This window comes from Trichosurus vulpecula, chromosome 6 (assembly GCF_011100635.1).
Source record: "Trichosurus vulpecula isolate mTriVul1 chromosome 6, mTriVul1.pri, whole genome shotgun sequence".
Classification (NCBI taxonomy): Eukaryota; Metazoa; Chordata; class Mammalia; order Diprotodontia; family Phalangeridae; genus Trichosurus; species Trichosurus vulpecula.
The window spans coordinates 13,031,535-13,057,727 of NC_050578.1; the positions used below are offsets into that span (position 1 = coordinate 13,031,535).

The 26,193-nt window shown below is 41.6% G+C and overlaps 1 protein-coding gene across 1 annotated transcript in view; it reads left to right on the forward strand.

Annotated features, from left to right (window-relative positions):
* The window catches only part of GALNTL6 (polypeptide N-acetylgalactosaminyltransferase like 6), a 1,125,319-nt gene that overhangs the window by 1,034,828 nt on the left and 64,298 nt on the right, over positions 1 to 26,193 (forward strand). Inside the window, exon 11 of the mRNA XM_036763330.1 lies at positions 15,276 to 15,497. Coding sequence (XP_036619225.1) covers positions 15,276 to 15,497 — 222 coding nt within the window. The remainder of the gene's footprint in view (positions 1 to 15,275; positions 15,498 to 26,193) is intronic.

Sequence of the window (26,193 nt, forward strand, 5' to 3'; positions counted from 1 at the left end):
TGGATTAGGTGATCGCTAAGATCTGGGCTAGCTTCTTCACTAGAAGTATGGCCTCGCATACTCAGAGCAGGAGCAGACCTGAAAAGCTATCCAGTCCAGCTCCTTTAACTCTAATAAAACCAAGGCCAGGAGAGTTCAGTTAACTTGCCCAAGGTCACTACTAGTATGTGTCTGAGGAAGGATTTGAACCCAGGAATTGTTTACTTCAAGTTAGCATTCCAACCATTAGTGTTTACCTGAATACTTGATTTTTCCCCCTAAGGCCATTTGCCAAGACGACATAAATATATGTGTGTATACATCTGTATGTTAAGAGTGTCAAATAAATATTATAAGCTGGAATACTCTTAAGTTTGAAGATTCATTTTGGCTTTGCCATCCCCAGAACCTAACAAAGTACACAGTATGTACTAAATAAATGTTTGTTGTATTGATTAGATCTGATTACTAAAAAGAGAAAACATGCAAATCTATTTTTAAAAACAAAATGGCCTTGCTATTAACCACTTGCCTAGAGGGAGCGAATGATCATCTAAACAGGAGTGGGGAACCTGTGGCCTCAAGGCCACGTATGACCCTCTAGGTCCTCAAGTGCAGCCCTTTCATTAAGTCCAAATTTTGCAGAATAAATCCTTTTATTAAGGGGATTTGTTCTATGAAGTTTGGATACAATCAAAGGCCACACTTGAGGATCTAGAGGGCCACATGCAGCCTTGAGGCTGCAGGTTCGCCACCCCTGAATTCTAAGAGACTCTTAACTTTTTGTGTGTCATAGACCCCTTTCGTAATATGAAGTCTATGGACCCCATCTCAGAATATTCTTAAATTCATAAAATGAAAAATGTATGTCTCTTTGCAAACCTTAAAATACTAGTTATCATTACTATTCTTACCAAGGAAACAAGTTATATTGAAGTACCTAGTTTTTTTAAAAGTCCACAGACCGCCCCCTAATCTAGGGTGATCCAGTACAACATTTATGGACTATTGCCTTTTTCTCCTAAATTAAGGCTGTACTAAACACACCACCCATCAAAAATGCCTAAAAATTACATAATACTAATTGATGAAGAGCCAAAAGATATATTAGGTCTGACTAATCAAAGAAAGCTCTACCCCTGAATCTAAGGACAGTATTTAGCCTTTGGGAAGAAAGAAGAGGAAGTTGCCTGCTAAGAAGCAACCCTTTTGAGGAGTGAGCTATCCACTTTCCATATAGCAAAGGCTCTCCAGTAACACCAAAAGAAGGTCCTTAGTTCAAAGATAAAAGGCAACATGAATGGGCATGGTTGAGGACCCCAGAGCCTCCTGAGGAGTTTCTCTTCCATGACATAATCCAAGATGATATTAGCAATAAAAGTTTGCCTGATTGGGGCCAAAAAGCCATTGCAGTTGTGTTAATCTTGAGAAAGGACCGAGAAACACATTCAAACCAGAAAAGGAATAGGAGGTAGAAAGCGATTGGGTGGCAATATGATTGCTGGCTGAAGGAGAAACTGGAACAGAAAAGAAGCTGTTTCTGCATGAGATTGGCTTTGCTAGTTACTGCCAAGCTGCTAGAAAAATGCATCTTTGTGTGTGTGTGTGTGTGTGTGTGTGTGTGTGTGTGTGTGTGTAGAAACAGAAACCTATTATGGAGCCTAGTATAATACCATAGTTTAATATTAACATTAGCAAGCCATGTGGATTGGGGTCAGGATGGTTCATGGGAAATGATTATACCAGGCACACAGAAATAGGAAACCGCTACAGAGATGGAATGGTGCAAATCATTCAAATGAATTGGACTCCTACACGGCCAAAGGAAAGGATCAACACACCCAATAACTCATTGAGAGACTGTGAGCAGAAATTGTAGTTCTGGGACAATTGAATAGCAGGGCCTAAAATACTGCTGGCAAAAAAAAAAGTAATTAGCAAAGGAAAGTAGGAAGTTTCATGAGCCTACTAGCATAGCAGGTTTGTATACTTCCCTTTTGGGCCACAACCAGAACGGTCAGTCATGGCAGACGTGTTCACATCCTTTTGAGCAGAGCCAGAAACTAGAGTTCCTGTTCCTGGTAAAAGACTAATTCAAAGAACTGGAGAATATTCACGTTTAGGAAGAATGCAATGCTCTAGTTATCAAAATTGCTTATCTGTGGAAAGAGGAAGACAGCAATTGGAGGCCCCTGCCCCACTGCTGATTGGCATGGGAGGTCTAGGCTGGTCATGGGAAGAATGCTGAACACTATCACCAGACTTGTGCTTGAATCCTGCCCACCTGTGAGACCTTGGGCAAGTCATTTCATGATCAGACCCTGGGTCTCTTTTCCTCAGCTGAAGAAAAGCAGATTCACATTCAGGACTAGGAGACCTTTCAACTTTATACCTATGATACTCTGATCCTATCATACCATGAACAGAGCCTGAAATCAGATTAAATGTCAAGGGCTACTCAAAGATCGGGAAGACAGACAAGCAAAATAAATACTTTTAAATTTAATTCAGTTCAGGGCAGCTAGATAGTTCAGTGGTTAGAGTACTGGCCCTGGAGTAAGACCTGGGTTCAAATCGGGCCTCAGACACTAACTAGCTGTGTGATCCTAGGCAAGTCACTTAACCCTGGTTGCCCTCCAAATAAATAAAACCTGTTTCATTCAATAAACATTTTTTTAAATAACTACTATGCACAAGACACTGTGCTCAATAGAAACAGGTAGTAGCACAGTAGTTTGAGCACTGGGCCTGGAAGATCTGAATTCAAATTATTAGCTGTATGACCCCAGGCAAGTCACTTAAACTCTGACTCGGTTTCCTCAACTGTAAAATTGGAGATAATCACAGCACCTACCTTGCAGGGTTGTTGTATTATCTCAAATGAGATAATAAAAAGTACTTAGCACAGCGCCTAGCACGTGGTAGTAGATACTACACAAATGCATATTTGCTTCCCTTCCCTATTTCAGCTTTATACCTAGGATACTCTGATTCTACAATACCCCGAGTGCTGGTGTTACACAAGACAAAATGAAAAGCAATCCTTATCCTCGGGGAACTAACATTCTACTGGGGGGGGGGGGGGCAGGCAGGGCTAACTACACAAATGAGCAAAAACAAGATAATTTGAAGACTTTCCTTTGAGTCCTTATCTTTCCTATATCCTTAAAACACAAGTAGGAATAGTATTTGGCCCTACATTACAGGACTTCCTAACCTGAGATCTGTAAGTGTTTTAAATATTTTATACTTATGATATAAACTTGTATATAATATTGTATATATTATAATATTCAATATAATTCGCTTCCTCTGTGATCCTCTGCATTTGTTTTGGCACATAAAAACATGACTCTGAGAAGGGATCCACAAGAGGGGTCTGTGACACAAATACGGTGTCACAACACCGTTGCTTTAGAACAATATGTGTGCATTCCTAATCAAATCACTTAACATAGAATGAGGCTGGAAATACCTTAGGGAAACAGAGAAGTGGGCATTTTATCTTAGATGCAATAGAGAGACACTAGCATTTATTTATCAGGAGAATGACATAGTCAGCTCTGCAACTGAGAAAAATCTCCTTGGTATCTATGCCAGAGATGAATCAGAGTGTCAGGGGCATTGGAGGCAGAAGAACCAATTAGGTCATTGCAATCATCTCTGTGAGAGGTGATCAGGGCCTGGACTCAGGCAATGTCTGTGTGAGTAGAGAAAAGGGTGGCATGGAGGCAGAAAGGGAAGGAATTGGCAAACCATTGCATATACAAAGCAAGGGGGAGGCTAATGCCAAAGTGTTGAACCTGGGAGTTTAGAAGACTGTTGGGACCTTCAACAGAAATAAGGAAGTTTGGTAGAAGGAAAGTTTAGCTGAAGAGATAAAGAATTGTATTTGGGACATGATGCAATAGCCAGTTTGAAATGTCCATTAGGTGGTTACTGATACCTCTGAGAGTAGCTCCAGTTTACTTTGTATTTGTCTTGTTTGGGCATAGCTGTTTGTATGTTGTCTCCTGCGTTGAACTGTGAACTCCTTGAGAACAGGGACAATATTTTGCCTGTCTTTAAATTCTCAGCACTTAGCATAGTACCTGGCACATGGCAGGCACTTAACAAATGCTTGTTGACTTCATGGAGACTGGAGTTCAAAAAGGAGAGGACAGGACAGGAGAGGAGAGGAGAAGAGAGGAGGGGGTGGGGGAGAGAGAGAGAGAGACAGAGACAGAGACAGAGAGACAGAGAGAGAGAGACAGAGAGAGATATGGATGGATGGTAGGGAGGAAGGGAAGAAAGGGAGGGAGAGAGAGAGAGAGAGAGAGAGAGACAGAGAGACAGAGAGACAGAGAGAGATATGGATGGATGGTAGGGAGGAAGGGAAGAAAGGGAGAGAGAGAGAGAGAGAGAGAGAGAGAGAGAGAGAGAGAGAGAGAGAGAGAATGAGAATATATCCAGGAATCATCTGCATTTAACCCGCGGGGATTGATGAGGTCATGGTACGAGTATGTAGAGATAGAATCTGGTGAGATTTTCTTTTCCATATTGGCTCCCCGATATAGCATTGCTACCTGGAGAGGAGGGAGAGCTGGGGCCCAGAGCAGAGCCTACACCCAGTGCCAATCTCACCAAGTCTGCGTACACCTTTTGCTCTGCATTCACTCACACTGGGCCTCTCACTATCTCAACTCTCTGCCTTGCAGTCACAGGTTCGCTGTGACAATCACATGTACAAACCACCCAAGGCCCCAGTTTCCTAATATTGTCTCACACGTAACAAAACCTATTCCCATGTAAACTACTTTTCTCTCTTTCAACTCCCACAGGACTGTTCTTGGTACCATCTCTCAATGACTTGGACACTAACAACACTAGTTTTCACTCCCTACACCTTTCTTTGCTAAAACCAGGGTGCAGTGTCTCCCATCACACCTCTGAGACAGGTGGTGATCCAGTAGATAGAGTTCTGGACCTGAAGTAAGAAAGACCCGAGTTCAAATTCTCCTTCAAACACTTGCTAGCTGGGTGACCCTAAATTACTTAACTTCTTCTTGCTTTAGTTTCCTCAATTGTAAAATGAGGATAATAACAGCACCTATACCTAGTGTTATTGTGAGGATCAAACGAGATAATGTCTGTAAAGCCATGGTGCCTGGCACACAGTAGGCGCTATGTAAATGCTTATTGCCCACCCCGCCACTCCTTTGCTCCCCCTTCTTACAAACGCTGGCAATAGGAGTATCCCTTCTTAGATCAATACGGGGGCATCACCTTCTTAAGATTATAGGAAGGCAGATTTGGAGCTAGAAGCCTGGCACATAGTAGGCACTATATATATATATACATATACATATATATATATATATATATATATATATATATATATGTATATGCTTATTAATTCTCCCTTCCCTAGAAGCCATTTGTTCCAACCCTCTGGAAGCAAATGTGTGTCCCTGTCTTGCACAGAACTGTTCCTTCTTTTTATGCCATTCTCAGGCTATGAATAGACTGGATTGGGTTTAAGAGGTGTAAGAATTCAAATCTTGGTCCTTCCACTCACCATCTTCATGATCACAGACAAGTGTTTTCTTCACCTTTCTGTCCCCCAGTTTCCTTACAGGTAGCTGTATTGGTAATTAAGGAGGGCTTTTAGCACTTATTCAATCAGGTGCCCTTGAAGAGTTGGGCCTTTGTTTCTTTGATTAAATTAGGCGTCCTTGATGACCTCCTTGCCTCAAGGGGAAAACCTAGTTTATATGGGTTTGAGTGACGTGTTTGTGACATCAGAGGCTTTTAGACCGCATGGGTTTAAGTCGAATTTTTGTGACGCTTTTAGGTCACATGGGTGAGTCGCATGTGTGACTCACCTTTGACACTGAACAAAATATATAAACCTAGAGTTTAGCATTCTCCCTTGAGACTCTCACTCCTGGAGCAGTGTTGGCTTGAGACTGTGGGCAGCCACTCTAAGAGCGGCTCACCCAGATGTTAATGGTTTCTTGGTAACTATGAATTGTATTTGGTCTGTTTACAATGTATGTTTGTAATTGTTTGTGTTTGCTCTGAAGTTCAGGGCGCTGACTTTTTCCCCTGAACTAAGTGAATGTGATATTTTTATGTTGGATTGAAATAAGATTGTTAACCCCTTAACGTTGCTTTCCTTAGTAAAGCAGATCAAAAGAACCTGGGCTGACAGCGTTCTTGTTGTTGGGCTTGTGTTGGTCTTTCACCCCCACAGCAGCTGCTAGCCCAATGGTTGCAACAGTAGCTAGGACAGCTAGGTGGATAAAGTACCAGACCTGGAGTCAGAAAGGCATCTTTCTGAATTCAAATTTGGCCCCAGATACTTACTAGCTCTGTGGCCCTGGGCAAGTCACGTAACATCATTTGATTCAGTTCCCTCATCCGAAAAAATGAGCCAGAGAAGGAAACGGCAAACTACTCCAGTATCTTTACCAAGAAAACCCCCAATGTGCTCACAGAGTCAGACATGACTGAGAAATGACTGAACAACAACAAAAACAAAATGTTTGGTTGGACTAGATAATTTCTAAGCTAATAATTTCTGGCCCTTACTATCACATACACCCCACCTTCTTCAAAAGCCATGTGTAATAGTATAAAAAGCACTGGAAAAACCTGGATTCGAATCCTACCTCGAATACTTTCTAGTTGTGGAACCCAGGGCAACTCACTTAACTTTTCTGTGTCTCTTACAGGTAATACACTTCTATTATGTCATCAGGCTTATGGGAGCAACCAAACTGATAACAAATTACAGAATATCAAAAGGCTTGATCTCTTCTTAAGTGTAATTTTGTCTTAAGTGTGATCACTGAGTTTCGCTAAGAAAACACATCTCCAATTTCATGTCTTTTTTTAATGCTTACCTGAAAGTAAAGACTGAAACATTTTCTTCTCCAAATTTCATCAGGCTAGAATTTGTTTCTGTTTTTAGCTTTTTTTTTTTTAATCTGAAGAGGATCTGGTCAGTTTCCTTTTCAATTTACACAGTCATTTGTGGAGGTTTTTTTTTTGTTTTTGAATGTCAAACACGTTAACTCCAAGGTCGCCTAGTATCTACTAGTACCAGGAAAGAATTGGGCCCATACACCCAAAACTGCGGAAAGGATTCAAGTCATCTTAATGGAATAACGAGTATCTTTGGGGGCCATTTATGTGTGTGTTTCAGAAATCAAACCTCACCCTGACTTTCAGAAGCTGCCACATGCCTACCCATCATTCCCTACACCACCACCTTTGTCCGAAAGGAGTCTTTCTATTTCTAGACTTTCAGATTTGTCCAGCTACTTGCACAATACAGAGGGATAAAATCCAGGGGTGAGATTTTCAAATGAATTTCAAAAGCAAATCTGCCCGTGAAGTCTTTCTTGCAAATTTATCAGACTTCTTTGTGACAGTGGGCAAGCTCGCCTTTTCTGTAGGAAGTATTGGTCTAGTTCTTTATAATTAGATACATATGATATCTGGGAATAGATCTCACACTACTTACAAAAACATTCCAAGGCTCCTCCATGTTTATTGTTGTAGGTAAAGTGCTGTTATGCTTTTAGTGACCAACTTTTCTAGCTAACATTCAGAATTCTTGAGCTACTTTTCCCTCTAATTAACCAGCGCTGGTTTTCAGAGTCCAACACTGGCTTTTCTCCTTCTTCCTACCTTTACTTTGTTTCCTCAGAGAAGAGCAAATAAAGCAGCTAACGTTTAAATCTTTCCATTTTAATTCATGGCAGCAGTTCAGGGGAGATGAGATTGCAACTGCTGCTAAAAGTGAGGTGTGCCGTTATCTGTGGATTTTAATTATCCGTTCTATTCTAGTACCCTGTTGCTACATCTAATTGAGAGTTGTCTGTTTATTATATTTCTTTATTGCAACAGTTATTCCTATGTAAATTTACTTAGAATGCAACAAAGGGCAGGATAATAAAATGAGAATTTCTTCCTGGTTTTTACATGTATATTCAGTATAATCAGTCAATCCAGTATTTATTAGGAGCTAGTGGAGGTGGCAGGGACCATGAGAAGTCATCTTGTTCATTCTCCTGCCTTGAAAATGTATTTCCTCTACATATCAAGGATCCCTAATGGTCCCAGAGTGCAGATCACAACCCTTCTTTGCTTTCGTAGATAAGTTCCACGAGTTTGTAGGATCACAGACCTGAAGCTAAAAGGGACCTTAATGGCCATGCAGGACAATCCACTCTCCCATTTTCCTCATCCCATTTTAGATGAGGAAAAAGAGACCCAGAGAAGTAGAAGGCCTTACCCGAAGGGTTAGTAAGCAACAGAGGCAGGATTTGAGCCCTGATCCTTTATCTTCAGAATCAGGGATCTTTCCACCGTAACACTCTCTCCCTCACTATAACACGCTGCTAGACTTTGTGGCCACAATCACCCAATGGCTACAATAACCTCAATCTGGTGATGAGTCTGTCTGAACTTAGCTAAAGTGGTGCTTGAACAGCAGACTTACAACTGTATGCTTATTTTCAAGTCAGTTCAAGTCAACACGCATTTATTGAGTGCCTACTATATGCAAGGTCTATGCTAAGTGGGGAGACAAAGAAAAGACACACACACATACACACACACACAAAGACAGTCTGTGCTCTCAAGGGACTCATGGTCTGATGGGAGAGACAACATATAAAAAAGTAGGTACAAATGATTAGACAGATACATAGATACAAAGAAACGCAGGGTAAATTGTAGATAACCACAGAGGAAAGGTACACCAATTAAAGGAACCAGAAAAGGCTTCTTGCAGAAGATGGGATTTCAGTGGAGACTTGAAGGAAACCAGGAGACAGAAATGAAGGAGAAAATCACAGGCCTATCCGTGGGGGGCAGGTAGTGAAGATGTCTGGAGGAGAGAGTTGGAATGTCTTGTGGGAGGAATAGCTAGGATCACTGGATCAAAGAGTAACTGGAGAGGAGTAAAGAGAAGACTTAAAGGGTTGGATGGAGCCAGGTTATAAAGGGCTTTAAAAGCCAAACAGAGGGATTTATATTGATCCTGGAGGTAATCTGGAGCCACTGGGGTTTATTGAATGGGGGGGTTGGGTGACATGACATGATCATACTTCAGGCCTCTGCCAGACCTTCTGGTCTGCTGATGGGGCCTTCGGAATCCCAGAGTCCTTAAGATGCACAGTCGTCTCCCCTACTTCACCCACCCCAGACACTCTCTTTCTGCAACTAGAGACAAGCCAGTTAAGATGTGCACCACCATCACTAAGATGTACTGTACTAGACAGAATCTATTCTTATCGCTGTCATCATTCATACTCTAAACTAGCAAACATTTGTAAAGGAACCTTAACAACCATAAACTGACTTACTTAATTTAAACCATAAACTAAGACAATCACTTTTGAATGAAGAGGCAGGACGATGAAAAAAATAATTGCCTCTGGACTCAAAAGTCCTGAGTTCAAATCTCTCACCTCTGATGGCTACTCTCTGTGTGATCTTGAGTAAATTAACTTCCCTGGACCTCAGTTTCCTCATCTGTAAAACAGGAAAGTTGGACAAAGGTCATTCCTAGTTGAGGCAGCTGATACCACAAGGGATATATGCCACTGAGCCTGGAGTCAGCAAGACCTGAGTTCCAACCCAGCTTCAGAAACTCACTAGTTGTGGGAACCTGGGCAAGTCATTTAACCTCTGCTTGCTTCTATTTTCTCAGTTGTAAAATGGAGATGATAGTAGTACCTCTCTCCCGGGGTTGTTATGAGGATCACATGAGATCATCTTTGTAAAATGCCTGGGACATAACAGGGGATGTATAAATGCTTATTCAACTTCCAGTTTATACATCTATAATCCTATGAACATCTCTCCCCTACACACTCACACACGCACCCCACAAAGGCTATGCAAGGAAGGTGGAACCGAGGCACCCCCTCTCCTACCCACTCAGCCTCTGCATTCCTTCTCATATTCAGTCTCTACTCTCATAGAACCCACCTTTGCTCCCAGACCAGTTTTACATCCACTGCCTTTTGCCACATAAGCTAGCAAACTGCCAGCTTTCTACTCTTTATAGGAATCGTACGACAAGATCTGAAAAGGACGGCAGAGGCCACCTAATTTAACCTTTTACTTTATAGATGAGGAAACTGAGACTCAGGGAAGTTAGGTGATTTGATTAAGATCACACAGTAAGCTTCAGAAGCAGAATTTAAACCCAAGGCCTCTGATTCTAGAGATAATGCTTTTTTCCACTCTACTATGTCCCTTAATAGACTTCCCCAAATTATAATCACTTCCCTCCCCCTACCTTCTACAGGAGCAGTAGCTCTGGGCGGAGGGGGGGGGGGTTCGGGTTGGGGGGGAATCTTTCCATGGAAAAATAAACACATACAAGAGCAGAAAGAGGCACGTGAATAGGCAGCAACAAAGTTTCTATGCCTCAGATGCACTTGGCCTGTCCCATGGCATAGGAGGCTTAGGGGAAGAGAGAAAGGGGATAAAAACAGGTCTTAGAACTCTAGGGACCTTAAAGATTATTCAGTTAAATGGATGTCATTTTACAGATGTAAAACCCGGATTAAAGTAACTCCACCCCACTGCAGCCCTAGTCACAAGGTGAGGAAGTAGAAACACAAACTTAATGCCCCAATTCCCAGGGCAGTTTTTTTTTTTATACTGCCTCTCAAACCAGTAAGGATTTGCTGAGCACCAACTGTGTGCCTATCTACTGGTCCAGTAGGAAGTTATAACAACCATGAAAGAAGGTCCTGGGAGGACATCACAGTGTAACAGAAGGGAAAGATGCCATTGGAGGGAGATGGAACCTTGAATGTAGACACAAGTGAGCATATTGGTGATTGTCAATCAGCAAGCATGACTAATGCTTGATACATGTTGGACATGTTGGACATCAGGCCAAATATACAAAGACCAAAAAAAAATCTCCATCCTAAAAGTGCTTACATTGTCTCAGGAAAACAACACACACATATAATGGGGGCACCCTAGCAAATGAAGGGATCATCAGAGGGGATCCCCAGCACTTAGAATAGCGCCTGCACATGGTAGGTGTTTAATAAATGCTTACTGAATGAATAACTGATCTCCCCAATGTGAGTATTCCCTTCAATGGTACAGATTGCACCCCATTCACACAGTCTCATCTTGTGTGTCTCTTGCCCATGTCTTTCCATAAATCCTCCACAGGGAATGCACCCAAACATTTTAGGAGACCATCCTCAAGGACTCTTGACATCCCTATTATTATTCACCAGAATTAGCACTACCAGTCAAGACAACTTTACCCATACAGGCATCATTGATCTCTATGCTTAGTCACTTGTGTCTTATTCCCATTTAAGTCCCCAGTTCTACCTGCTGCATCTCCCAGATGCAAATGAGAAACTAAAAGAGGCCAATGCTTATATCATCTTGGTAGTGGGAAAATCAAAATTGGAATACTGAGTGGCAAGTAACATCCAGCAAGAAAGTGCATAGCACAGCTCAGGATCTCTAAAGTTGGCAAGATCATCTTGGGAAGAACACCGCCCCCCCCCCACTCTCCACCACTTAGAATAGTTTGTCTTGAGTATAAGATCATGCGATGGGAATATGGAGTTGAAAGGTCCTTTAGAGGCCATCTCAACAGTCAGTAAGCATCAATTGCCTACTACACACCAGACTGTGCTAAGTGCTGTTGATACAAAGAAAGGCAAAAGATAGTCCCTGCCCTCAAGGAGCTCACAATCTAATGGGAGAGGCAGAAAGCAAACAAATCTGTATGAACAAGCTATATACAGGATAGGTAGGAAATAACTAACAGAGGAAAGACACTAAAATTAAGGAAAGACTTCCTACAGATGGTGGGATTTTAGTTGGTACTTGAAGGAAGCCAAGGAAGTTAGGAGGCAGAAATAAAGAGGGAGAACATTCCAGGCATGAGGGACAGCTAGTGAAAATGCACAGAGTCTGGAGAGGGAATGTCTTATTAATGTCTTATTCATGGGACAGCAAGGAGGTCAGTGTCCCTGGATCAAAGAGCATGGGTAAGTGGGGAGAGGAAGTTATAAGGTGTAAGTGTAAAAGATTGTAAAGGTGAGAGGGTTGCTAGGTTATGGGGATTCTATATTTGATCCTGGAGGTGATAGTGAGCGAGCCACTGGGGTTTATTGAGTTGGAAGGTAACATGGTCAGACCCGTGCTTTAAGAAAATCACTTTGATGACTGAATGGAGGATAGAATTGAGTAGAGAAAGACTGGTGGCAGGCAGACCACCCAGTAAGCTATTACAATAGTTAAGGCACACCACTGGTGATAAGGGCCTGCACCAAGGTGGCTGTAGTATCAGAGGAAAGAGGAGAGCATAACTGAAAGATGTTACAAAGGTGAAATTGGCAGGCCTTGGCAACAGATTGGGTGTGGGGGTAAGATAGTAAGATGTCAAGCATAACACATAATTGATGAGCCTGGGAGACTGGGCAGATGGCAGCACCTTCAATACATGTAGGGAAGTTTGAAAGGGAGATGGGTTTGGGGGGAAATATAAAAAGTTTTTGTCAAGTTGAGTTTAAGATGTCTATTGAACATGCAGTTTGAGATGTCCAAAGGGCAATTGGAAATTCTGGTCTGGAGGTCAGCAGAGAGGTTGGGGTAGGATAAGTAGAAATGAGAATCATCAGCATAGAGATGACAATTAGATCCATGAAAGCTAATGAGTTCACCAGGTAAAGTAGTATAGAGGAAGACAAAATGGTCCAGGACAGAACTCTGTGTGACTGCTGTAATTAGTGGGCATGACCCAGATGAGAATCCCATAAAGCAGACTGAGAAGGAGCAGTCAGAAAGGTAATAGGAGATCCAGTGGTGCCCCCAAAAACCTAGAAAGAAGAGAGCCAAGGAGAAGAGGATGATCCACAGTGCCAAAGACTGCAGAGAAGTCACAAAGAAGGAGGACTGAGAAAAGGTCATTGGATTTTGTAGTTAGGGGATCATTAGTAACTTTGGAAAGAGCAGTTTTGGTGGAAGGATGAAGTGAGAAGCTGCATTCTAGAGAGATAAGAAGTGAGTAAGAGGACAGGAAGTGGAAGCATCTCTTGTAGACAGGTTTCTCAAAGAGTTTTGCCACCAAGGGCAGAGGCAATATAGGACAATAGTGGGAATGAAAGGATCAAGTGAGGGTTTTTTTGAGGATAAAGACATGGGCATTTTTGTAATCAAAAGGGAAGCAGCCAATAGGCAGGGAAAGCTTGAAGGGAAGTGAGAGAATGGGAACAATGGAGGGGGAGATCAACCAGAAGAGACAAGATGGAAGGGGATCACTTTCACATGTAGCAGAGTTTGCCTTGGCATAGAATTTGTCTAGGTGAGGAGTAGGGCCGCCTCTTCCTGTGAGGCGGGGTATAGGAGATGGTGATAGAAGGCGTTTGGATGAATGAAAGGATGAAGGAAAGAAAGGAGAAGAGGGGGCTTTCAGAAAACAAATTCAGTCTAGTTCAACACTCTTATCTTACTGATGACGAAACTGAGGCCAAGAGATGCTGAGTGAGCAGAAGATCATAGATTTGGAACTAAAAGGGACTTCAGAGACCATCTAGTCCAGCCCATTCATTTTATAGATGAGGAACAAAGTCCAAGAGAAGTTAAAGGACTTGCCCAGAGTCACATAGTTAATGAGTTCCTGAAGCAGGATTTGAACTCAGGTTTTCCTGCCTAGGAGTCTAGCACTCTATCCACTGTACCACCAGGCTGCCTTGGGAGGCATCTTGCCCAAGGTTATACATCTAGTTTAGCAGCAGTAGGAATCCCAGCTGCTGAATCCCAGCTCTGTCCTTCTGCTACAATAAGCTGCTCCCTTCCCTTGCCTCAAGCTTCCCAACACCATCACTGGATGCAAACATTCCTAGAAGCAAAGATAGATTGCTTTGTAATCTTCTCGAGTTCCACTTTGCTTTGCAGTAAATGACTGAACCCCTTATGGGCATCGGTACTGTACATAATGAGGTGTCAGAATCTAACATTCTGAATATATTAGTAATGCCTAGTTATCTGTGTGTACCTAGAGGGAGAGAGATGGAGCTTATATGCAGTCCTGCTTTCCCAGATTTCTGTCTGTTTGCTGGAGATGTTTAGGCATTTTGGAGGCTGAAAGAAACTCCCTCTCCCCAAAGTCGGCTACTTCAAACCCACATGGAAAGTCAGACTTTTGCAATTGTGCACTAACAGGTTTATCACAGTGGACTTCCAATAAGCATAATTTTAAGCTTTACTGGCTGAGATTAATGAATTCACCCCAAGGAAGTTGTAGCACCTAATATATGTGAAGTATTTTGCAAACCTTAAACCTATTATTGTGAGATTTCTTTTTTCCTTTTGGACCAGACCTGTGATTTCATTGATCTTCCCTCACTCAGAGTTCCTTCTTTCAATGGAGGTTGACACCTCCTCTGCAGTTTATGGTCTTGGAGAATTGTCGAAAACACTGAGAAGTTAAATGTTCGTCTAGGGTCACCTAGCTGGTATGTGGCAGTGGTGATACTTGAACCCAGATCATCCTGAGACCAGAGTTCTTTATCTAGTACACACTGACTATCATTATGGCTACAACTAAAATCATATAAGGTCATAAGCTGATCATACTATATTCCTCAAAGCTTTTATGTTGCAATAGGTTTCATATTGTGATGTTTTAAAAGTTCAAGACATAATTTTGAGTAATTTAATCATTTTACTAAGGATGCCAGCATTTTTAATAAAAGGTCAGTGACACTCTCAAATGCCAAAGATCCTCGTGGTGGCTGGCTCATAGCTTGTATACCCTTGGAAGAGGGGAGTTCCTGAGGGTGGTGATCAACTCTGATTGGTAAACAATTAATGAGAGGTTAACTTTATAAAGAGAAGTGAGCTCACTCCAATGAGGGGCTGAGAGTGACCTGTCACTTAGACAGAGACTATGCAGACCACCCCCAGCCTTAAGCAATCTAGATGAAGAATCTGTATCTCCCACCTAAGCCTCAACTAGTTGGGTGGAGAATACCCAGGATGAGGAGAATGTTAATTCTATTTTCCATCAGCCCTGTTCTTAAAAGATTGGACAAAAAAACAGAACAGGAAAAAAATCTGGGGCCTCCCCAGTTTTAATAATTGGTGATTAATATGAAAGAGAAATAATAATTTCTCTCAATATATCACCCACCAAAGCTGGCTGAAATTGTCAAGCTTCCTTTCCCTTTTTTTTCAACTTTCCCAGGGCCCCAGTCAGATCATGGGCTGCTGAATGACTAACCAGCTTCTTTTCGGCTCCACAGAACCTAAAGCGTGTGGCAGAGACCTGGATGGATGAATTTGCCGAGTATATTTACCAGCGGCGACCTGAGTATAGACATCTTTCGACCGGCGACATCTCTGCCCAGAAGGAGCTCCGGAAACACCTCAAGTGCAAAGACTTCAAGTGGTTCATGGCAGCTGTGGCCTGGGATGTCCCAAAGTACTACCCCCCAGTGGAGCCGCCACCAGCTGCCTGGGGGGAGGTGAGGCACACACCGGGCGTGGAACTGGCTCTACCTGCTACCTGTCATGTCTATCATAGAATAACAGAGTACAAAGGATTCCAGAGGTCACATAGTCCATGCCCCTGTCTCTACCCAGGGCTAATGAACACTATCTCAGATAAATGAATGTCTCTTCTTAGGTGTATCTGCAAACATGGCAATCCCCCTTGTTTTCCCATTTCAGTGTTTTAGGACCAGTGTAAGGCCACCAATAACTTCATGAGGGGGTTGGACTAGATAACCTCTGAGATCCTCGCATGTTGAGATCTATGATTCTATAATTCTAAGCAGAACACCTAAACCAAAAGAGGGTTCACCATCTACAATGGTGGAGGGATGACCATCCCCAGTGAAACCATAGAAACTTGAAGTAAGTATAAGAGTCACAGAAACACAGCTGGAAGGGACCTCAGAGGTCACCTAATTCAACTCTTTTTACAGATGAAGAAACTGAGGCACATGGAGATTAAGATTTTGCTCAGACATTTGCAGCAAAAGGAAGGACCTATAATAAGGTAGCTAAGTGGTGCATTAGATAAAGCACAGGATTTGGTGTCAGGAGGATGCGAGTTTGAATTCTGCCTCAGATACTCAATAGTTATGTGACCTTGAGCTAGTCATTTAAATCGCTCTCTACCTCAGTTTCCTCATCTGTTAAAGGGAGATAATATGACCTTCTTCCTAAGATGATTGTGAGTTAACATGCTTTGCAAGCCTTGGAGTGCTACAGCTTGTAGGTCATTAGTCAACTTCTGATCCCTGTGTCTACCATGACACAGCCCTTTGTGTTCAGGCTCCACAAGGCCCTAGCAACAGTGTGCCTGATGCTTCCTTACCAAGTCACCCTATTGAGGGGAGGCAAGAGATGCATCCCCCCCTACACAAAGTGGTGAAAAGTTCAGGACCATCATCACTTACTTGAACAAATGCTGACCTTTCCCCCTTTGGACGCTTCTGTTTGATTTTACTTCCTAATGGGGAAATGGGGTGGGTTGAATCACCCTAGTTCCTAGGAAAAAAATAGATAGATAAGATAGATAGACACAGACACAAACACACACACACACACATACATAAATATATGTGTGTGTGTGTGTACATGTATATATGTATACACAATATTCACCCCTATTTATGATATTATATATATATTATATATGTGGACATAAAAATTACTGTTTCTAGGTTAGTACCTTTCATTTCTATGGCTTACTAAAGCCTCCTTCCTTCAGAAAATTGCACTTCGGAAAACTAGGCTAAATTGGACAGAATGGATTGATCCTAGTCATTTGGTCAGCTTTTAGAAGATTGCCAAATCTGTGTCAGACAGAGGTTCAGACTGGAGCTGATTGCTAAAGCAAAAGTAATCAGTCCAGTCATCCCCTCCCCCAACCCCTTACACAGGATAAGTACAAGTTGAATCACAGGGACCTTAGAAAGTATGAATACCAATACTTTTTTTTTATTTTTTTACTGATGAAGAAATTCAAACTGAGAAAGGAGGAGTGACTTGTCTGGGGTGACAGAGCTAGTCAGTAGCAGGAACCATTTATGGACAAATACCTTCATCATTTGTTCTGGGCCCAGCCCAGTGCCTGAGCCCCTCTCTTGACCACTGAGCACTGATAAAAACAGAGGACCCAATAGGCACTCATTCAGCAAATACATTCTGCCACCAATCCTTGGGGTGATCTAGTCCAATGCCCGAGGATCCCCATAGACTTTTAGGGTGATCAGAGGACTGTTTCTCAATGCCAGGTATTAGCAATGATCATAGAACGTTGATTGATGAAAGGAATCTTACAAACCATTTTGTTCAACCAAATCCTTTACTTTAATTGAAGCCATTGAGTTTGAGGCATAATGAGGCAATGGATTGGGCATCAAAAAATGCGGGTCCAAATCTTGGTTCTATTACTACCTATGTGACTCTGGATAAATCACTTTTCCTTTCCAGGTCCCAAGTCCTTATCTGTAAAATAAGAGCTTTGGACCAAATGATCAGGAAGGTTCCTTTGGGTGGAAAGTTGATGATCCTAGGGCACAGAGCCTACTTTTCCCTCCTGAGAGGTTGGCACCATTCAAGAAAAGAAAGGGAAAATAAAAGTCAATAGAGCATTCTCCTTCAGTTCATGGCCTTAAAAGGAAGCTTTTTTGCTATACAATCCTTTCCCATCTACAATTAAAAAAAAAGGAGAGAATGAAAATTCAGACCTCTCCTCAGCTTCCTTTGCTGAATTTGCATCAGTTCTCCATAGCTATCCTTTGTGCCTGGAATGCATAGTTTCTTTCAAGTCCCAGTTCAGGTTCCCTTTCTCATAAGGAGCCTTTCTTGATCTCCATAGATATAGATATATGTGGGGTCTATCTCTATAGATATAGATCTATATCTATCTTTCTATCTATCTATCTATCTATCTATCTATCTATCTATATCCTTCCCCGGTCCTACCCCACCATTATCCCACATATATCTTGTCTGTATTAGAATATGTACATGTTTTCTCCCTTACTGGATCATAAGGTCCATGAAGGCAGGGACTATTTCCTTTTTGTCTTTGTAAATTATTAATTGACTCATCTTGTTTTAAAAGCTGGAAAATAGACATGATATCCAGTGATAGCCCAGTCTTTTTTGTTTGTTCCACCAGCCCTGATGACATTAGAATGAGGATAGGTATCCAATCTTTCATTTCACTGATATTGAATCCTCTGGCAAGGTTTCTGGTGTATCTACTGATAAGGATCAACACCTTCTCTGCAACTTAAAGTCTCAGAGAGTTGCCTAGAGGCAACTAAGAGATAGAATGCTGATCTTGAAGTTAGGAAGACCTGAGTTCAAATCCTACCTCAAACACCTACTCTTAGCTGTATGACCCTAGGCAGATCACTTGACTGCTTTCAGCCTCAGTTTCCTCAACTGTAAAGTGGTGATAATAATAGCATCTCCCTCAAGGAGATGTTGTAAGGATCAAACAAGAAAATTTTTGTACAGCCCTTTGCAAAAGCACCGTGTAAATGTTATCTATCTATTATTATTATCAACTATTATAAAACACTGAAAGATTGTGTTCAGTTGAGCCCAGGGTCACACAGCCAAGGGTATATTAGAGGGGATTTGAACTCAGGTCTTCCCAGTTCCAAAGTTAGCTATTACCTTCCAATACAGCTGGCTACAAATAGCTGTAGCATGATTTTCCTCTGAGAATTATAGTTGATATCAATATAGACTACCAAGTTTACAGCACATTTTACATATAGATCTCATCTGAGCCTCCCAACAACTCTCTGAGCTAAATACTACAGACAGGATCATCCTCATTGGATAGATAAGAACACTGAGGTTCAGAGAACTAAAGTTCTTTTCTATGACCACAAAGCAAACAATTGCCAGAGGGGGAAATTGAATTCAGATTTCTTCTGGCACCTGGTGAATATCTTTGTTACACCAGTCCAAACCAACAAGCATTTGTGAGACACCCACTATGTAAAAAACACAGTGCTGGGGCATGCAAAGTCAAAAAGAAAAACAAAACCAGTCCCTACCTTCAAGAGGCTTACATTCTAGTAGGGGCATTTAGCATGTAAATAAATCAGCAAATTAGTGGAAATTTTAGGAGAGAAGAAAGTACCAACTGTGGAAATATTGAAAATGTTAGAAATCAAGAAATGTTTTCCCCAGGAGGCTACATAAGAACCAACTTAGCTTAATGGCTAGAGAACAGGTCTCAGAGTCAGGAAAACCTGGGTTCAAGTCTCACCTCTAACATAAACTAGCTTTCTGAATCCTGGGAAAGTCCTTGAACCTCTGCACTAACCCACCCCTAAGAATAATAGCAAGACATGAATTTAATGCAGTACATAGGTGAGGGGCCTGGAAACAAGTATTAATCTACCTGCTTTGGGAAAAAATGTATCCTTATGGGAGTTCTCTATACCATAGAAATGACAGATCTAGGCAGAAAAAAAACACAAGATTATTAGAAGACAAGGTGAGGCTCCAAGGAGTGCATTCTAGGCATGGGGGACAGCCTGTGTGATGGCACTGAAAATAGACTTCTGAGTATACAGGTAGCGCAGTCTATTCTGCAGGATAACAATACGTCCTTCTAGGAAGAATAGAAGGGGAGGAGAAGTAGTTTAGAAAATCCTCTATTTACCTCTTTATTAAGATGTAAACAAATTCTCCAACCCCTACATAAACCTAGAGAAAAGTTTCCCAGTGCAAGTTTATGGAACTCTCTAAGCCCTGAATCAAAGAACTGAGCTCCTTGAATAAGGAGGCCAGTCTTCCTCCCCAAGGCTGGAGAGAAGAAAATAGCTTCATAGGATTACTCCTATGAAGTATATTACAAGAAGCTGTGACAAGCAGGGTTTGGAAAAAAGCAAAAGAGAATGTGTATAGTACTCAGGAAGAAAGAAGGCATGTTTCCAAAGCTGGGACAGGAGGGAAAGAAGATCAGTTATGCCACAAAACCAATAATGGGATCCTGAATAAGGGAATGAAATCAGAATTGTTTCCAGGGCAAAGTGGATCCAATGAGTTCCAATCTTCCTTCCGTAGTGAGAGGAATCCAATTTTTATCTGAAGGTAGGATATTTAAACCTAGTCTAATCCAACAAGTATTTATGAAGTGACTGTTGTGTGCAAGTCACTGTGCTAGGCAATGGGGATACAAAGACCAAATTTTTTTTAAAATGGCCTCTGCCCTCAAGGCTCTTACGTTCTATTAAAGAAGTCCCTTGACATTCATTCAGTCTTTTTTCCATACTTTGTTACCTACCTACTACTATAAGATAATGACATAATGAAGTATGGCATAGTGACAAGAGAACCAACCTTGGAATCAGGAAGTCAGGTTCACATCCTGCCTCTGATACATTTTGGCTAGATCACCCTGAGCAAGTCAATTATCTCCAGTGCTGCGGGCAGCTCCCTAAGACTGTAAGTTGAACAGAGAAGGTACTTACCTGCTTTGGTAGAAGTTCCTCACCAAGCGGGCACAACTGTATATAAACTCCATCAAAAAAATCATAAGTCTTGTCAGAAAACATTCATAAATGTGTAACATTGTACCAGAGATACAAACTCAAAACAAGACACAATCCCTGCCTTCAAGGACATTATATTCTATTGGGGAATACAACATATATCTGTGATCTCTTCAATGGGATTACTACCTCCTCCAGTATAGAACCCAACCTATGGAACCCTTCTCATCCAGTGTGGAAAAAACTATACTTGTCTGCTTTCTACTCTGAAAACATTTCCACCTCTAAAAAGAGTTTTTTAATGCTTGTAATTTTTTATTATGGGTACTTTTTTCCTTGACACAACTTTTAGAATCCTATAAACTTGAAATTAATTTGTTAGTATGGGCAAAGCTCCTGAATAAATTTAAAAGATTATTTGTTCTTAGAGGGATTAAAAAAAATGAGGACTGCAGTCTGTTGGATTCTTTGAAGAAAATGATGGGAAGGAGCAGCAAAGAACTCCTGAGCTGTAAACACCAAGACTCTTTTATGGGACACATGTGCCAAGTTGGAGGGTGCCACTCACCCTCTTCTGAACTGGCACTTGGCACAGTTTTATGGCTGCTTGTCTGTGCCAGTCTGATTCTGGGTAAACAATGAAGTACTCAAGCAGTTTCTGGCTTCAATATCTTGAGACCTCAGTAGTAAATGATGTGCACAGCCTCTAAACAGCCTCTAAACTGCTGTTCTCCTTTTTCCTTCCTTTCCAGATAGAGCTACTAAACATTTGACTTTTAAATTTCCTGTCAGAATATGTCTACAGAAATAGAGAGAGAAAGAGAGAGAGAGAGAGAGACAGAGAGAGAGAGAGAGAGAGACAGAGACAGAGACAGAGACAGAGACAGAGAGAGAGACAGACAGACAGACAGACAGACAGAGAGAGAGACAGAGACAGGGAGACAGAGACAGACAGAGAAACAGAGACGGAGACAGAGAAAACAAATACTGCATCTTTGGCATCACTACCATCAAATAATAAAATGTATGTCCTATTTAAGGGACAGCATTTCCAAGCCATTCCATCTACATGTCACAGGAAGCTAGTGGATACGCAAGCTGTGTATCCACCTAAAACAAAGTGCAAAGTGACAGCTGGGAAATGTCAAATTGAAAAACAGTAATACCTCGTATTAATATAGCCTTCTGAGTTTACAAAGCATTTTACAACCATTAGACTTCCATTCCTTTCCCATAAGTTTACATCCTCACTTCCACTTTACCAGGCAGTGAAATGAGATGCCAAGGCTTAGCCAATGTTCACAGAAACATAATCCCAGATTCTTGACAACTGCACAGATTGCTTTATTTCTCACTGGACTTCATGGGAGGCAGCATGGTAAAAACAATGGTTCCCGTACCAAAGGGCAAAGTTTCAAAGCACCCCTCTGATGGGTGACCTTGGTCATGTCACCTTCCTGGGATCTTTCCATCTACAAAATGAAGGGGTTGGAAGATACCCTCTGAAGTCTCTTCCAGCTCCAGATTTATAATCCTATCTTTCTCCCGTTGTGAGACGAGGCCGTCTGCCCCAACCTACATTTTATGGGGAACCCAAACTGTAAGTTTATGTTGGGGGGAGGGGTGTCAGAATTTGGCTTCTCCTTAAAATGGATGGGCTGAGATCCATCTCAACTAGTGTCCAACTAGCCAAAACTCAAATATAGGAAGGGTGGACCCAAGCAGAGTTCTCCATCATTTGCCCACCCTTCCCTTCAGTTGCACTTAACATGGGGTTCTGGATCTTTAGCCTCTACCTTCTTCCACTTGAAGTGGTCCCTTTGCCTTGATGCTGTATTTTTTATTCTTCCTAGTTAGCTATTAAGTCGCATTTATATTGTGCTTTAAGTTTGGCAAAATGCCTTACGTGTGTTAACTCATGTGATCCTCGCAGCTGGGAGGTAGGTGCTGTTATTGATTTTGTACATGAGAAAACTGAGGTTAAATGACTTACCTAGGATAACACAGCTGGTAAGTGTCTGAGGCAGGATTTGAATTCTAGTCTTCCTAACTCCTGCCTTAATACTGTATCCACTCCACTAACTCACAGATTGTTTGCTCGTCCTTTATTCTGTAAGAGGACCAGTGACATAAAAAGGGTGGTGTCTTGACATGCAAGTGAATTGGATTTAAGTGAGGCAGAGCTGCGCAAAGTCATCAGTCTCACTCTCTCCTCCAGAGTCATCATCAGGGTCCAGTGGCAAGACGTAGGTCAGGACAACTGGCAGTGGCCCTGGATACAGTGGGAGACTTAGATGCCTTTACAATTAACACGGCAATTCTCGTATGTTATAGCTTACTTCATTTCTAAACATGGAATGGTTCATTAGGATAAGGAACTCCCGAAGGAGGGAACTCCCATCTCCAAAGCAGATCAGTACATTCTCTGAAACATACCCTTAGAGAGTTTGCCTGTAGGTCTAAGAGGATAAGTGACTTATGCAAGGTCACCCAGACAGTATGTATCAGAGGTACTCCTGGCTCAGAAGCTGTCTTTCTCCTCATTACCCAATGCTACTTCTCCATTTCTGTGTTCATAGAAAAAAGAGGTCTTTTTTGACAATCAAAACGGGTGATAGTTCCTTCATAAACAATTATTTCCCATTCTCTGTCCCCTAATCCCCCAATTTGTGCTCCCCACAACAAAAATGGCATGACTCATTTTTTCATTTCAGAGATCACAGTACTGCTCTTGAGAAGCTTCCTTAATCAGAGACATAGGGGAATCCCCATAGATAAGTACCAATGCACTCTCTGGAGAAAGTTTTAGTTTATCTCCCCCCATTTCCTTTATAATGACAGTTCCCCCTTGCCTCCAAGTACCCTGATGGCAGCCCTCCAAAGTAAATGGATCGCCTTCTCAAGCTGCATAAGGCTCCTCAAGCTCAGCTAGGGGAATTCCTTGGATGACAGACATGCAGCCTATCATCAGACCTGTACGCAAAGCCTTTCTACTTCAGCAGGACCAACCAGAGGTCGAGTTATTGCTGTTGAGTCATTTCAGTAATGTCTGACTCTTCATGACCCCTTTTGGGGTTTTCTTGGCAAAGATAGTGAAGTGTTATTATTTTTTTTAAAAGATGGTTAAAAGCAAAAGAATGTAAAAATAAATGAAACTGTCAATAAAAAAGGCTAAAAGCAGTAGGGGGAAAAAGATACCGGAGTGGTTTGCCATTTCCTTCTCCAGCTCATTTTACAGATGAGGAAACTAAGGCAAACAGGGTTAAGGGACTTGCCCGGGGTCATACAGCTACTGTCTGAGGTCAAATTTGAACTCATATGATTCCTGACTCCAGGAACCTATCCACTGTGCCACCTAGCTGCCCCATAAACTAGAGGTAATACTCCCCTAGTATAGCCTAGACAAGCCCCCGTGTCAGAGTGAAGTATGAGAGTGAGACTTGAATAGAGGATGGTGTAATAAGGTACCACCATCTACTTCAGTGACTTCCTCGGTCTCCTGTATCTCAGTGTAATTTAATGAAAAGAGCACTATTCTGGGTAGTTAGAAGAACAAGGTCTAGTACCAACTGTGTTACTAAGTGTGACCTTGACCTCAATTTTAGCATCTGTATAAAAAGAGGGTTGGACTAGATGCTCAGGTTTCTCCCATATTTAAATTCAATGGATCTAGCCTTTTATCTTATCATTTACCTAGGACCTGTATGGGCTAAACACCATTTGTTGTTTATAAATAGACGGACCTTTATAAAAGAAGGGCCTTGTGCACATGCAGCCCGTTTCCTGACGGAGCCATGACAGACTCAGTGTAGGTCGAATGGACAATATGGGAATTTGTTTTTCTTGTCTGCACATATTTAATACAAGTGTTTTGTTTTTCCTTTTTTGGTGGGGTTGGAAGGTGGGAAAGAAAAAAATAGGCTTTGTTCATTGAAAAACACTTCATTTCATTTATATAAAAGGCAAAAAGAACACTGGATTTTTAAAGTTTCAGTTCTGCCTCTTACTATCCACGTGATTATGAGCCAGGCACTTTATCTTTCCAAGCCTCAGGCTCACCTGCAAAATGAGGATAATAATATTCCTACTTCCTTCCTCGTAGAGTTGTTGTAGAAAGTACGTCACAAACCTTAAGATGCATGTGTGTGTAATGTGAGTATGTATACAGTAACTGTATGACTGTGACAAGTTATTTAACTCCACTGAAACTCAGGCATCTATTTAAGACTATAAATGACAGATGGCTTCCCACATTGGGAATTTCCAAGACAGTCACATCACAGGTCCTTAATGTATTGGCCCTAGGCTACCATTCCACCAGTTACCAAACCCTCTTCCTGGGAGAGGAAAAAAAAATAGTCACATTTTTTAAAACAAATGCTGGTAGGAGAAACTGGAACTATTTAGTACATGACTTGAGTTTCTGATGCTCTCAGCTGTCATCTTTCTCCAGAATTGAGTTTAAGGGGAAAGAAATACCATAGGACTGAAAATATTCAAGCAGGCAGGCTGTATGCCAAGTTGGACATTCTGAATTATAATTGAAGTGTAAATAATTTGTAGTGTGTATATGCATTATGTATTATGTGTGTATGTATGTGTATGTGTGTGTGTTTCAAGCAATTCCTTGTTGGATGTAGTTATGGTAGGGACAAATTTAAAATACATATTTGTACTCCTTAGCAGTTCAGTAAGCCTTTCTCTGACTATTGCAATGCTCCATAAAAAGAAATTAATTCAAAAACTTTGTACCCCTTTCTTCCCCCATCCCTTCTGGGGTACAAGCATTTGATAAAGCCATTTATGATACGTCTTTGAAAATCCAAAAGTTGGGGGGGAGGCAAGAAAGAAAGTTCCATAGTAAATTAAATAATCAAATGTGAAATTAGATGAAAGATTCAGGACAGACAAGTACTCCTTTCCCAGCAAGGGCCAGGAATTCTTTTTAAAATGTTGTCCGCTTCCAATCCTTAATGTACCAGTCTTGGCCCATCAGTTTGTCACATTCCCATCATGCAAAAGCAGAATATAGGAGGACGAGGAGCCCTCATCTCCTATGCAGCCAAATGATGGTGCCACTCAAATCCCCTCATCAAGATTAGTGTCACCCTTAATTGCAGAGAATTCACAAAGACCGTCAAGCTAAGGAGACCCAGCTCTCTCAATGCACTCCAGGCTTCGCATGACTGCTTTCTGGTTCCTACAACTCAATGAGCTTTATAAATTACTCCACATCAGTTATAAAGAAAGAAAGAAAGTTCAAACACAGGTATTTAGCCAGGATGTGTGCATAGTCTCAGTGAGCATCATTACTAGTTAGGATCAAAGGATCACAGAAATAGCACTGGAAGGGACCTTCTGAGGCCATCTGGTCCAATCCCCTCATTTTACAGAAGAGGAATTCAAGACCAACAGAGGTTGTGACTTGCCCAAGATCACACCGGTATTAAGTGACAGAAGTAGGATTTGAACCCAGAACTTTTGACTCTTTCTACCACACCTAACTGTAGCATTTATAAAGGTTCAAGAGACATAATTTCCAGGTAATTTAATCATTAATAATACCAACATTTTAATAAAAGGATGGTCATTTGGCCATCTCTCTCTCAGACCAAAGACAATCATGAATATATTCCCATTGGAAGAGGGGTGTTCCCCAGGGTGGCAATCAACTCTGATTGGT